Genomic DNA, 14,501 nt, shown 5'->3' on the forward strand with positions numbered 1-14,501 from the left:
ATTTTAGAAAAGCCATCAGGTGTATTAGATTAAGTTGGTATTGTCTGATACTTACATTATGCAGGATTAAAATCCTGAAACACTGTTCCCAGCAGCAATGTAGGTGTAACTGCACTAGATTACAGTGGTGCAAAATGCCAGGCCACCATTGCCTTGGGGCATATAATGATCTGTTGACCTGTACCCTGTAGGGCTGCTACTCCATGAGCATACTGTGGTACAAACATAGATTCCAGTAAGGAGTGGTAGTAGTGTTGCAGTGTAACTTGACTCTTGAGTAAGTAATTTATCATGGAATGTGACTGATAGATAAAATAGTTTCAACAATAAATGCTGATATTACGGCAAGCAGATTTGAAGGAGATGCAATGTTCATAACTCAAATGATATTAAGCCCATTGGATACTTCGGTCAGGAGAAAACATTTCCATAACTACTTAAGTAGGAACTATTGAATAGGATCATGGCTGATCCAACATTTGTGACTCACTTTTCTAATAGTCTTGATCATAGAGGAAGAATTATCTTAAATATACACAAAGTTCTTCCCACAGTTCACTGCAACAATGGGGTTCCAAAGATACTCAGCCTTCTCAATTCCTCCTTGTCTCAGTCTTAATTTGGCACTTTAATTGTGAGACTGCCCTGTCCTAGACTCTTCCAAGAGGGGCGACATCCTCTCAGGATTTATTCTGTCAAGAATTTATCCCCTTAAGAATCCTATATGTTTCAATGAGATCAGGAGGTTGTGGTAGAGTGTTGTTATTCAGACTGGAGGCCTTTGACCAGTGGTGTACCACAGAGATCGATTCTGCGTCCACTGTTGTTCACTTTTTATATAAAATGATTCAAATGAGAATTTAGGAAGTATGGTTAGTAAGCTGACACCAAGGTTCATGGTATATTGGTCAGTGAACCTAGGTTATCTGAAAATGCAGTGAAATATTGATCAATTGAGTCAGTAGGCTGAGGAATGGCAGATGGAGTTTAATTTAGATAAATGCAAGATGTTGCATTTTGGTGGGTTAAACCAGGGCAGGACTTGCATAATCAATGGTACGGCCCTGGGGAGCGTTATAGAACAAAGATGTGCGAGTACAGGTTTGTGTCACCTTGAAAGTAGAGTCACAGGGAGATGGTGGTGAAGAAGGCATTCAGCATGGTTTCTTGCATCAGTCAAGAGTATTGAGTATCAAAGTTGGGATGTCTTGTTTCAGCTGTACATGACACTGGTAAGGCCACGTACTGCATGCAGTTCTTGTCACCCTAATGTAGAAAGGATATCATTAAACTTGAAAGAGTGTAGAAAAGATTTAACAGGATACTACTTGGACTGGAAGGTTTGAGGTATAAGGAGAGGTTGGATTTTATCTGGAGCATAGGAAATTGAGGGGTGACCTTTTATAGAAGTTTATAAAATCACGAGGAGTGCAGATTGGGTAGATAGCCAATAGTTTTTCCCAATCATTAGGGAATCCAAAATTAGAGGAAATGGGTTCAAGATGAAAGGAGAGAGATATAAAACGGTGCAGAAGAGCAACTGTCTTTCACATAGCAAGTGGAGAGTGTCTGGCGTGGGCTGCCAGAGGTTGTTGTGGAAGCAAGTATAATTTTGATATCTAAGAAATATTTAGACAGGTAGATGAACAAGGATACATGTATCAGGATGTGGATCATAGTCAATTGGACTAGTTTAATTGTGGAAATGGGGTGGGATGGGCAAGTTGGGTTGAAGGGCCTGTTTCCAATCTGTAGAGCTCCATGGCTATCTCGTCTTGTTCATCTAAATTCTAATGAGTACAGTCCCAACCTTTGCTCATAAGACAATTGCTCCATACCAGGGATCGTCCTAGTGAACCTTTTCTGAATTTCCTCCAATAAAATAATGCCCTTCCCTAAATAAGGGGACCAAAACTGCTTTCAATATTTCAGATGTACATTTAACTGTGAAATTCTATGGCCATAAACAAGTCATATGGTTGGACTCTTGATGAAATTTATATTCATATTTCTAAATCTGTTTTTACACATGAATAGTTTTGTATTTTTAAATATTTTCATTACAATTAGAAATTAAAGTAGTACTGCTGCAAGGATATTAATCTAGCAGAAGATTTGCTATTAATTTATCAGGAATTTATCATTTCACTTGATCACAAGAAGAATATTAAAATGAATCAGACTATCAAAGGCTCCTTTTCAAGAGATGTACTGAAATTAATTTACAGAAGATTTCTTTTGGGCATTCTGGAGCAAACACTTTCCAAGTACGTTGAGATTCCCTTATACACTGTGTAAATGAATATTTCCTTGAGTACTGGAAGAGAGTAAGTTGTTTTGTTTAACTGTGCAGTGATTAGCTGAGTTTGTTACTGGCATTTATTGTGTTAAGATTTAAAATGTTTTATTTCCCAGCACTGCTAGCCAGCTAGGATTTGAATACTTAATGAGCAATACTGTTTGAGCTGACTTTCAATTATCCTGTGCAACTGAAATAAGTTCACATCAAAAGTATTTAAATGTTACTAACCCAGCATCTGCAGTACCACTTCTGCCTTACCTATTCCATAGCTCAGATATCTTGGTGGCTTCAACTAGCTTTATATTCAGTTCCAGTTTTGCTTTTTACAGAAACTTGGAGGTTCAGTTTCTGTGTCAGTTTGGATCTGATCCAAAAATGCGAGTTTTTAAACCAGTACATCACCAGCATATTCATCAAGTCATCCCGACTGGTTCTGCAAGCAGCAAATCCCATCATAAGAACTTTAACAGAGTAAATTGCGAGGAAAGCTTGATTAATTGACACATTTTTAGTAGTATAAAACCAGATTAGGGTTAGATTCATGGAGCTACTCAATCATTTACAAAAATAATGCGCACAGATGAGTTTCATAATGATAGTAAGAATGTAATGTTGCGGAGGATGCAATTTTGTGGTAATTTTGTTGGATTACTTTCCTGTGAAGCATTTGGGATTTTTTAATGTTCACTATTCTGAAAATATGAATAGATTTTCTTAATTGAAGGGGATTACAATTTAAAATGTTATATTGAGGCTAGCTGTCATTTTGATCAAGGCAACAGATAATTTCCCTCCAGCTTAAAGCTCTTCAAAACTATGATCATGTGACTGTATATTTTTATTGGCTTCTATCCTATCAAGCATGTTTTATATGATAAATATAAATTGAAAGAGTAACTTTTTGCATAACGCTGTGAACAATAAATAAATTTGTATTTGCGATTAGAAGAACTATTCATGCAATGAATTAGTGAATTTAAGACCATTTGCTAAACAGGAAATGGTGCGATCTGCATGTTTCTCCTTTTATTTCCCATGGTTCTTTTAGAACATTCATGTTTGGATAAACAGTACTTCTTTTGAACCCATGAGGTGTTTTTTTTTCTACAGCATAACAGAACAAAAATGCACTAATGTAGGAAAATTTGCGTTTTTGGCAAGAGAATGTTAGCTGGAATTTAGCAAAGCAGTTTAGATCTGCATTTATGCCAAGTGAATCTCTACAGTTTGTTGTTTGTTTGTATTTCATAGTTTTAGGATGAATATTCAATCCATAAATAACCAAAAACATTGTGACAGTTAAATTATTGAGTTGAATCTGTTTATGTTCTCTATTTTGTGATGCAGAATTAGTTTGTTGGAAAGTACAGCTTTAATAGAAGGAAATCTTGAGGTTAGATCTTTGCAAGATTACAGTCTCGAACATCTGCATTCCCAACCCTAATGAGGGAAGATGCATTTTGATGGCATGATTGAAATGTTACTTAAAAGTTAGTGGCAGATATTTTTGTGTGAAAGGCTACTCCTTTTAGTGAAGTTTCAGCTTTGGCTTTTAGTTGTAACAAAAATTAGTGTCAGAGAGACGTACAGCACAGAAACAGACCCTCCAGTCCAACCTGTCCATGCCGACCAGATATCCCAACCCAATCAAGTCCCTCCTGGCAGCTCCCGGCCCATGATCCCTCCAAAGCTTTCCTATTCAAATAACATCCAAATGCCTTTTAAATATCGCAATTGTACTAGCCTCCACCACTTCCTCTGGCAGCTCATTCCATACATGTATCACCCTTTGCATGAATAAGTTGCCCCTTAGGTCTCTTTTATATCTTTCCCCTCTCACCCAAAACCTATGCCCTCTAGTTCTGGACTCCCTCATCCCAGAAAAGATGTTATCTATTTATCCTATCCATGCCCCTCATAATTTTGTAAACCTCCTATAAGATCACCCCTCTGCCTCCGATGCTCCAGGGAAAACAGCCCCAGCCTATTCAACCTCTCCCTATAGCTCAAATCCTCCAACCCTGGCAACATCCTTGTAAATCTTTTCTGAACCCTTTCAAGTTTCACAACATCCTCCTGATAGGAAGGAGACTAGAATTGCATACAATATTCCAACTGTAGCCTAACCAATGTCCTGTATAGCCGCAACATGACCTCCCAACTCCTGTACTCGAGACTGTGACCAGTAAAGGAAAGCATACCAAATGCCGCCTTCACTATCCTATCTACCTGCGACTCTACTTTCAAGGGGCTATGAGCCTGCACTCCAAGGTCTTTGTTCAGCAACACTCCCTAGGACCTTACCATTAAGTGTCTAAGTCCTGCTAAGATTTGCTTTCCCAAAATGCAGCACCCCACATTTATCTGAATTAAACTCCATCTGCCATTTCTCAGTCCACTGGCCCATCTGATCAAGATCCTGTTGTAATCTGAGGTAACCTTCTTCGCTGTCCACCACTCCTCCAATTTTGGTGTCATCTGCAAACTTACTAACTACAACTCTTATGCTCACATCCAAATCATTTATATACATGACGAAACGTATTGGACGCAGCACTGTGGCACTCCACTGGTCACAGGCCTCCAGTCTGAAAAACAGCTCTCTAGCACCACCACCCTTTGTCTTCTACCTTTGAGCCAATTTTGTATCCAAATGGCTGGTTCTCCCTGTATTCCATGAGATCTATACTTGCTAAACAGTCTCCCATGGGGAACATTGTGGAACGCCTTACTGAAGTCCATATAGATAACATCTACCATTCTGCCTTCATCAATCCTCTTTGTTACTTCAAAAGACTCAATCAAGTTTGTGAGACATGAATCCCCCCATACACAGCTATGTTGCCTATCCCCAATCAGTCCTTGCCTTTCCAAATACATGTACACCCTTTCCGTCAGGATTGCCTCGAACAACTTGCCCACCACTGATGTCAGGCTCACTGGTCTATAGTTGCCTGGTTTGTCCTTACCACCTTTCTTAAACAGTGGTACCACGTTACCCAACTGCCAGTCTTCTGGCAACTCACCTATGACAATTGATGATACAAATATTTCAGTAAGCGGCCCAGCAATCTCTTCCCTAGCTTCCCACAGATTTCTGGGGTTTCTGGGTTTGCTTTTCTTCTAGTTCTTTGTAGTTTTGTGTTTACAAATGTTTGCAAACAGCAACCTGGTATGGGAATTATATAATGTATTGGATTTTTAATCATTAATACATTGAGCATTGATTTAATAGATTTTGATAAATGTTTATTTCTGAAGATATGAATAATCTAAAGGGAAGGAGGAAATTTATTGCAAATTTTATAACAAATTATGAATGTGTTAGAATTAGGTTTTATTGTCATGAGAAATGAAGTTTGAGTACTGGAGTGCAATGAAAAGTATGTAGTCACCTTTCTTTAGTGCCATCTTGGTTCAAAAACCAGAACATAACAAATAAAAATAAACAAAGCAAAAAAAGAGGCATCTCAATAATGGTCTTTGGAATGGTCGGCCACCGATGCAGGCACCAGGACCTGTCCACAGCCTGCAGTCTTCTGCTGACCTTGTCACGTCTGATTATCGAAAGGAGGTTTGCTCTCATTGTCTTCACCGCTCTGATTGACGGGAGGAGTTGTGAACTTGCTGCCGCCGTGTGTCACACCACCATGAGACTGCTGACATTCCATGAACAGTGTGCTCTTGTTGCCATGCTGATGACCTGCTGCACAACACTTTAAAGAAAACTCTGAATGATAAGAGATTTCAAAGAGGCATAGAAAGACGAGGGGGGAAAAGACTGGCAGATGGAATATAGTGTGGGGAAATGTAGGCTTTGACATGAAGAAAAGAAGAGCTCAATTATTTAAATAGAGCAAGACTGCAGAAAGTTTTGGAAAAGAAGAATTTAACAATCCTAATCCATAAATCACAAAAAGCTAACAGCCAAGTTCAGCAGATAAAGGGAAGGTAATAGAACATTGGCCTTTATTTCAAAGGGAATGGAACATAAAAGTAGGGAGATTTTGCTGAAACAATACAAGACACGAATCAGTCCTCAAGATCACTGTGAACTGTTTTGGGGGCCTTATCTGAAGAATGAAATACTGGCTTTGGAGGCAGTCTTCAGTTGATACCAGTATGGAAGGATTGTCTTATGAAGAGAAGTTGAGTAGTTTGGGCCTGTACTCAGAAGAATGAGAGGAGATCTTATTAAAATATTCTTTTGAGGTCTTGACAGGATAGATGCAGAGGGGTTGAATCCAAAGGCATAATACTAAAATAAGGAGCTGCATATTTAAGACACCGACGAGGAAGAAATTTTTCAGTGGGTGATGAATCTCTGGAATTCATTAACACAGAGAGCTGTTGAGGCGGCGTCATTTAAGTAAATTCAAGGCTGAATGGATATTCAATCAGTAAGGAAATCAAGGAATACAGGAAAAGCTAGCAAAGAGTTTAGGATTATCACATTAGCCATGATCTCACTAAATGGTGCAGAATGTGTGATTTTTGCTTTTCAACAAATTCATTTTAGTTTTATTTCACATCAAGTCTCCCTTTACATTTATCTCATCTCACTTAGCTGCATACTTTGCAGCTGAAGGGACAAGCAAATAGCCAAACATATCTTCATAACCATTGCCAAAGCCAAAGTATAATCCAAGGTAGAAAGTTTGCCACTTTTCTGGTTTTCAAGTAAGCAGTTGATCTCTACGCAGTGGTGTCATCTACTTGTCTTCCAGGGAAGTGTGAAAGCTAATGCCAAATAAGATTGGCGTTTATTGTAGGGCTAACAATAATATGTAAGTATATTTGTTCCTGTGTTACAGCAGGAGTCAAAGAATTTTTTTTGGCCTCGGATTTTGCTGAGGGCGACTTTTATATTTTGGGCAATTTTTCTGGAGCATCCTTTTTCACTCTGGATAACTCTTTTATTAGAGGATGCAGTCACTTAGCACTATCTTCTATATTTTTTTGATAGCCGTTTCGTTTTAGGTAAAAAGTTGGCACATGTACCAAAGTTTGCATACATCTATCTTTTAACTTGAAAGCTATAATTAAAAAGATTTTTTGCCGAAGTCATTCACCAAAGTATGGTTAAATACATCTATTATGTAAAATGATGCAACATTAATTCTGATTTTCCAGGGATTATGTCTAACTAGGAAAGATATTTGCAAATAGCTTACTGGTCATCTATGTAAAATTGAATACATGTTAAATACAATCTAAGTAAACAGTTTTCAGAATATCTATTGCTTTGTATACTCTATACAAAGACTGTTTTAAAAAGAAACTCTATACTCTGTTGTGTCTCTAGACATTTAAAAAAATGTTGCAGCTTTAGCTCTTTGATTTTGCTTTGCCTTTCACAGAAAGTTCACTTGCATATCTTCTGCTATTTAATTATAAACTCCAACAAATGTGGTCAGTATTGGATTAAGTTACATGATGCATAAAGGTTGTGGTAACTATCCAACAATTATTGGATCACCATCTCCCCTTGACTGATGCCTTGGCTCTGCTGTCACTTTAAACCCTCAACCCCCAAAACCCTCTGGGTCAGTCCTTACCCCTGGCTGACACACAAACCTAAGTATCATGCTAAGTATCATGTGTTGAAAAGTGACTTGTGATCTTGTGAATCTCTGCATGGTAGCCTTTCACCTAATTGAAAGTTATTCCTCTACCTCATCCAATCATGGGCTGCCTCTCTTTGATTTTGCTACTCCTTCAATCAGAGCTTACTTCTCTGAAAACAAGAGAGGGAACTTGTGATTGGACTGCAGCAGCAGCATTGAAGACAGAATGTGAGATTGGAGGAAGAGGTCTTCACAGAATGTGTTCATCACATAGTGAATTTTCTTAGATTGATCACCTTGCCTTCACTCATCTTCCTGCCAAGCCCCCCAAAAAAAGTATTTTGAAGGTTATGGTTACAGCAGTGCTATTTAACTGATCATCGTGATAGGTTTAACTTCATTTTAGGATTAAAACTAAATTTGACTTTTCAAATATTTTAATGTGGGATGAGAGCATTGCGGGCTAGGCCAACATTGATTGCTCATCTCTAATTTTCCAGAGGGCATTTTAAGAGTCAGTTGTTGGTCTGGAAGCGCATACAAGCCAAACCAGATGATGATGGCAGTTTCCTTTCCTAAAGGGCATTAGTGAACCTGAGCTCGCTGAACCCTAAAACTGTTAACGGGCATGTCTTTTCAAATAAGTTAGTAGAGGAGCATGCATGTTTGCATTTAGAGCCTATCTGAGAATTTTTAAGTGTACAGACTTAGAAACTGTTTCAGTGGACTCTGTCAGGGTTATTTTAAGCAAATGGTTCAGCCTTATCTTTGCCACAATGAATCTGAGAGAATTGGACCGAAGGGTCTGTTTTCATGCTGTACATCTCTATGACTCTATATGGTTACTTGTTGGTATTCACTCTGGGGCTTCTGAATTTTTCTTAGTTTTCAATCAGAAATTATTAATTCGCTTGAGTTTATTTTAAACCTACAAAAGTTTGAATTGTACAAAATGGTCTAATTGTTGAACTAAATTGCAGCCCAAACTGTTTATTTTGCAGTTCAACAGTGTAACATTCGATGCATGAATGGTGGCTCCTGTGCTGAGGATCACTGTATTTGTCAGAAAGGATATATTGGGACTCATTGTGGACAGCGTAAGTAATGTTACCAATAGATAATTCTGATTCTTAAAAAAATTGTTTTTTAAATTCAATATCCTTCAATCATAATGTAATCAACCATTGTGCTCACATTTTCACTGTATGTATTTCCTTAATAAAAGCAAAACTATTGCTGGGAATACTGAGTATATCAGACAGCATCTATAAGAGAGAAACAACTAATGTTTCATGTCAAGACAATCTTTTATCAGAACTGAAGGAAGATGGAATGTAAGTTTTTTAAAAAATGAGTGGAGTGAGGAGATAGGAAGAACAAAAGGGATGCTTTGTGATAGGTGAAGGGTGGAGCGATTAAATGATAAAGACTTCAAATTGTAAAAGAATGGTGATGGGTATAGTACAGAACCAGAAGTTGTCACAAATGGTTATGTAGCAATCTTTTGAGTGTTGCATGAAAAAGACAAAAGATCAGTCTAATCCAGCAAAACAAAACAAAGGGGGAAAAAGGAAGAAAACAGAAGAAATAAAATGACAAGTTGGGGAACTTAAGAGTTCAGAAGCAATGGAGTTCCAAATCTAAATATCAAGTTTTGTGGTTGTTTTAATACCAGATTATTAACATCAATATTTTGGCTTTCTCATTTAGCTCATATTTCTCTTATAGTGACAAAGACACACAGGAGCAAATTAGGTGGCAGATTTTGGAAAGATGCAAACATAACAGGGTTGTTGTCATGGATGACTTCAATCTCCTTAATATTGATTGGGACCTCCTTAAAGCAAATAGTTTGGCTGGAGCAGATTTTGTCAGGTGTGTCCAGGAAGGATTCCTGACTCCATATGTAGATAGGCGGACTAGAGGGGAGGCTATGTTGGATTTGGTGCTCGGCAACAAACCAGGCCAAATGCCACATATCTCAGTGGGAGAGCATTTCAGTGATAGTGGGCACAACTCCCTGACCTTTTACTATAGTCATGGAGAGGGATAAGGAGTAGACTGCATGGAAAAGTATTTAATTGGTGGAGGGGAAATTGCAGTGCTATTAGGCAGGAACTGTGGAGCCTAAATTGGGAACAGATTCTCAGGGAAATGCATGACAGAAATGTGGAGGTTGTTTAGGAAGAACTTGCTGATGGTGCTAGGTAGGGATGGATGCAAAGAAGGGATAATAAGGTGAAGGAACCTTGGATGGCAAGAAATGTAGAACATCTAGTCCAGAGGAAGAAGGAAGCTTGCTTAAGGTTGAGAAAACAAGGATCAGATGGAGCTCTGGAGTGTTACAATGTAACCAGGAAGGAACTGAAGAATGGACTTGGGAGAGCTGGAAGGGGACATGAAAAAGTGTTGGTGGGTTGGATTAAGGGCTTCCCCCAAGACATTCTACACTTGAGGAACAAGAAGATGGTCAGAGTGAGGGTATGGCTGATCAGGGGCAGTGAAGGGAACTTGTGCTTGGAGTCTGAGGAGGTTGGAGAGGTCCTTAATGAACACTGCTTCAGAATTCACTAGAGAGGGGGACCTTTTCATTTGTGAGGACAGCGTGAAACAGGTTGATATGCTCCAACAGGTTGCTGTTAAGAAGGAAGACGTGCTGGAAATTTTGAAAACTGTAAGGATAGGTAAGTCCCTTGGGCCAGACAGAATATACCCGAGGTTACTATGGGAAGCGAGGGAAGAGATTACTGCGTCTTTGGCAATGATCTTTGCATTCTCGCTGTCCATTGCACAGATGATTGGAGGGTGACAACTATTATTCCTTTTCCTGAACAAGGGAATAGGGATAACCCTAAGAGTTACAGACCAATTGGTCTGACATTGACATTGGTGCTGGGCAAATTTTTGGCAAATAGTCTGAGAGACAGCATTTATAATTATTTTACTTTTAGAGATCGCCTTTGAAGATGTGACAAAACACATTGAAGGTGGAGCAGTGGAGGTAGTTAGCAAGGTGTTTGAGGTTTCCCATATTGGGCTCATTCATAAAGTAAGGAGGCATGGAATACAGGGAAATTTGGCTGTCTGGATACAACATTGGCTGGCCTATAGAAGAGAAGGTGCTAGATGATGGAAAATATTCAACCTGGAGCTTGGTAACCAGCAGTGTTCTGCAGGTATCTGTTCTGGGACCTCTACTGTGACTTTTTATAAGAGACTTGGATGAGGAAGTGAAAGGGTGTGGATGCTGATGGCACAACATTTTAGGAAGGATATAGAAGCTTTAGGGTGCAGAGGAGATTTATCAGGATGCTGCCTGGACTGGAGGGCAGATCTTGAGACATTGAGGAAGGTAGGGCTTTTCTCGCTGGAGTGATTGGGGGTGAGAGGTGACATTGGTAGTGGTGTAAAAGATGACGAGAAGCATAGATACTAGTGGATAGCCAGAGACCTTTTCCCAAGGCGGAATATGGCTATCATGAGGGGGCATAATTTTACGGTGATTGGAGGAAGGTTATGGGACGATGTTGGAGGTAAGTGTTTTATACAGAGTGGTGATTGAGTGGAATGCACTACCAGCAGTGGTAATAGTCGATACATTAGGAACTTTTAAACAATACTTGGATAGGCATATGGAAGATAGTGAAATGAAAAGTATGTAGGTTAGTTTGATCTTAGAGTAGGATAGAAGGTTCACATAACATAGAGGGCCAAAGGGCTCTGTTTTATTTCTTATTTGAATAAAGTATCAGTCATTGTTTTTTGCGGGAAAGTTGTCAGAGGAGTCTTGAGTCCTGAGTTCGATGATATAATTCAATCTTCGTGGAGAGCTCTTTACCAACGCAGTGTGGGGGAGAAATGAGGTAGTACCTGAGACTGTTGTGGTTCTGTTTGCCGAGCTGGAAGTTTTTGTTGCAAACGTTTCGTCCCCTGGCTAGGAGACATCATCAGTGCTCTGGAGCCTCCTCCTTCTTCGCAGGAGGCTCCAGAGCACTGATGATGTCTCCTAGCCAGGGGACGAAACGTTTGCAACAAGAACTTCCAGCTCGACGAACAGAACCACAACAACGAGCACCCGAGCTACAAATCTTCGCACAAACCTTGAGTACCTGAGACTCTTATAGTCCCAATCAAATACTGTATATTTTTACATTCTAGCTTTACAATAGCCACATGCCACATTGATCTTGCAGTTTATTAAAGACACTAACAATAGCTATTTCCCTTCAATAAATACCATTGACTTATACCCTCTAACTTCTTGACTTAAACCACTTGAAGTAATCACCAAACATCATCGCTTCACAATAGCCATGTTGACCTCACCATAGGTGACTGTTTGATCTTTGGACTTTCTATTCCTTCCTGTCAGTAAGCTAATGTGACTAACACCTGTGCTCTCCAAGCTTACTTCGTACCAGCATGTTTATTTCCCTGTATCATGCCAAGCTATAACTATATTTTCCTATGAATCGCCTCTTCAGTTCCCTCTAATTGTCCTTGTCCACGCCCAAAGTGGCCATGATTTGGTTATGGCACTTCCCTAATACATAGATGCGGCTATCTAAGAATGGCCTCAATTTCCCTGTTTCTCTAAATTCTTCACTATCACGGTTGCCAACTTTTCAGCTTTGGGATACTGTTTGTGTGGGAGTGAGGGCCCCTTTATGGGGTCTACATATGTTCCTGTTTGTATGGCTCACACCTCTGCATCCTAGCTATCAAAGAATCTCTACAGTGTGGAAGCAGGCCATTCGGCACATCGGGTTCAGGGAGTATCCCACCCAGATTCACCTCTTTTTTTTTTTCCCCCCTCCACCATCTTATCCCTGTAACCCTGTAGTTCCCATAGCTAATCCACCTAGCCTGCACATCCCAGACACTATGGCCAATCTACCTAATCTTCACATCTTTGGACTGTGGGGAGAAACCGGAGCATGTGGAGAAAACCCTCGCAGACACTGGGAAATGTACAAACTCCATATATAATTGTCTGAAGCTGGAATCAAACCCAGATCTCTGGTGCTGTGAGGCAGCAGTGTTATCCATTGAGTTGCCCCGATCGCTCCCCAGATTCTCTGATCGTCCAAGTCTACCTGCAATGTAGCATATCCTTTTGTTCCTATCCATACTGTGGTGAGAAGATTGCGATGTTATGCTTTGGGTTTCTAACTGTGTTCTAAAAGGTAAATTCCCAGAATGGCCCCTTCCTTATTCTCACATACCCAGATCTGAATGAATTCTGCAACATTCCTCATTTGGTTCACTTAGCCAAGCTTTTTCAATTCTTCTAATTTCTTTAATTTTGATTGAGGAGGTAAGGGACAAATCCATATTGGTCATCAATTATGGATGTTCCTCTATCTGTTAACATCATACGCTGCTGGCCTGTGACAGTGTTTCAATAAATATTCTTGTATTCTTCCCAATTAAGAGTGCTCCTCCCTCATGTATTTGCATAAGCATCCTTAAATGCCTGCACCCATCTTGTGGGTGTCAGTCAAACTTGTCTGCATGGGACCTTTTTAAATTTGATAAATTCTGCAACACACTCTTACAGACTTTGGCCCTATTAAGGATGTGTATCTCATTGTTGGTGAGACTGACCCTCTACCAGTTTGTCCATTTTCTCCCATTAAGGGCCTATCATTCCCTTCTACGTAGACAATTTGTTTAATGGCATTGATTGAGATATTGAGATAAAAGGTTCTAATTTAACTTCCTTTCTCTCCTGTTAATTCTCCTGCCTATTTCTCCAGCCCTTAAATACAACATGCAGAGATGCCATAGGTGTGGGTCTTTGATTTATAGTGTGTTGTTATCCCACCTGTCATCATCCTTATGTCCGTATGCATCCATTTTGTTGTTCAGTTCTCCCCAATCAATATCATTTATCCCATTACAGTCTGTCAGTTTAGGTGGGATGCTGGGCACCGTCTGACCTTTGGCTGAGTGGACTACATCTGAGTGTTGTCACTCATGCTGCTGCAGCTTGTTAGCCATATTCCTGACACGGGCTGTCACAGAGCTGTCTTCTCCTAATTATCCTTTTTCCTGTCTTAGCTTGTTCTGGTATTGGGGCTTTCTGGTATTGACTATTTCTTGATCAATTTCTGGTTCTGATTAACTGATGTCTGTACCTGCAGCACTCTGGCCCCCATATCACTTTTCCTGTACCTTTTAGTTTTACAGTCCATAAGACATAGGAGCAGAAATTTGGCCATTAAGTCCATAGAGTCTGGTCCACCATTCAATCATGGCTATTAAGTTTCTCAACCCCTTTCTGCTTTCTCCCCATGAGCCTTGATCCCCTTGATATTCAAGAATCTGTCCATCTTAAATATACTCAATGACATTGCCACAGAAGGGAGTGCAGGCTATGAATTCTATAGATTCACCATACTCCGGCTGAATGAGTATTTCCTTATCTCCATTCTAAAAGGTCTTCCCTTTACTCTAAGGCTATACCCCTGGGTCCTAGTCTGTCATGCCAATGGAAACATCTTCCTGACATCTACTCTGTCCAGGCCATTCAGTATTCTGTATGTTTCAATTAGATCCCCTTTTATCCTTAACTCCAGAGTCTTCAAACATTCCTCAATATTAAGCTTTTCATTCTTGGACTATTCTCG

The 14,501-nt window shown here is 39.7% G+C and overlaps 1 protein-coding gene across 2 annotated transcripts in view; it reads left to right on the forward strand.

The window, feature by feature from the left end:
- LOC132834735 (fibrillin-1-like) overlaps positions 1-14,501 on the forward strand; it is a 589,699-nt gene that overhangs the window by 25,092 nt on the left and 550,106 nt on the right. For both annotated transcript variants that reach the window (XM_060853700.1, XM_060853701.1), the window contains exon 4: positions 8,871-8,966. In XM_060853700.1, the coding sequence (XP_060709683.1) occupies positions 8,871-8,966 (96 nt within the window). The remainder of the gene's footprint in view (positions 1-8,870; positions 8,967-14,501) is intronic.

Source organism: Hemiscyllium ocellatum, chromosome 42, assembly GCF_020745735.1.
Source record: "Hemiscyllium ocellatum isolate sHemOce1 chromosome 42, sHemOce1.pat.X.cur, whole genome shotgun sequence".
Lineage (NCBI taxonomy): Eukaryota > Metazoa > Chordata > Chondrichthyes > Orectolobiformes > Hemiscylliidae > Hemiscyllium > Hemiscyllium ocellatum.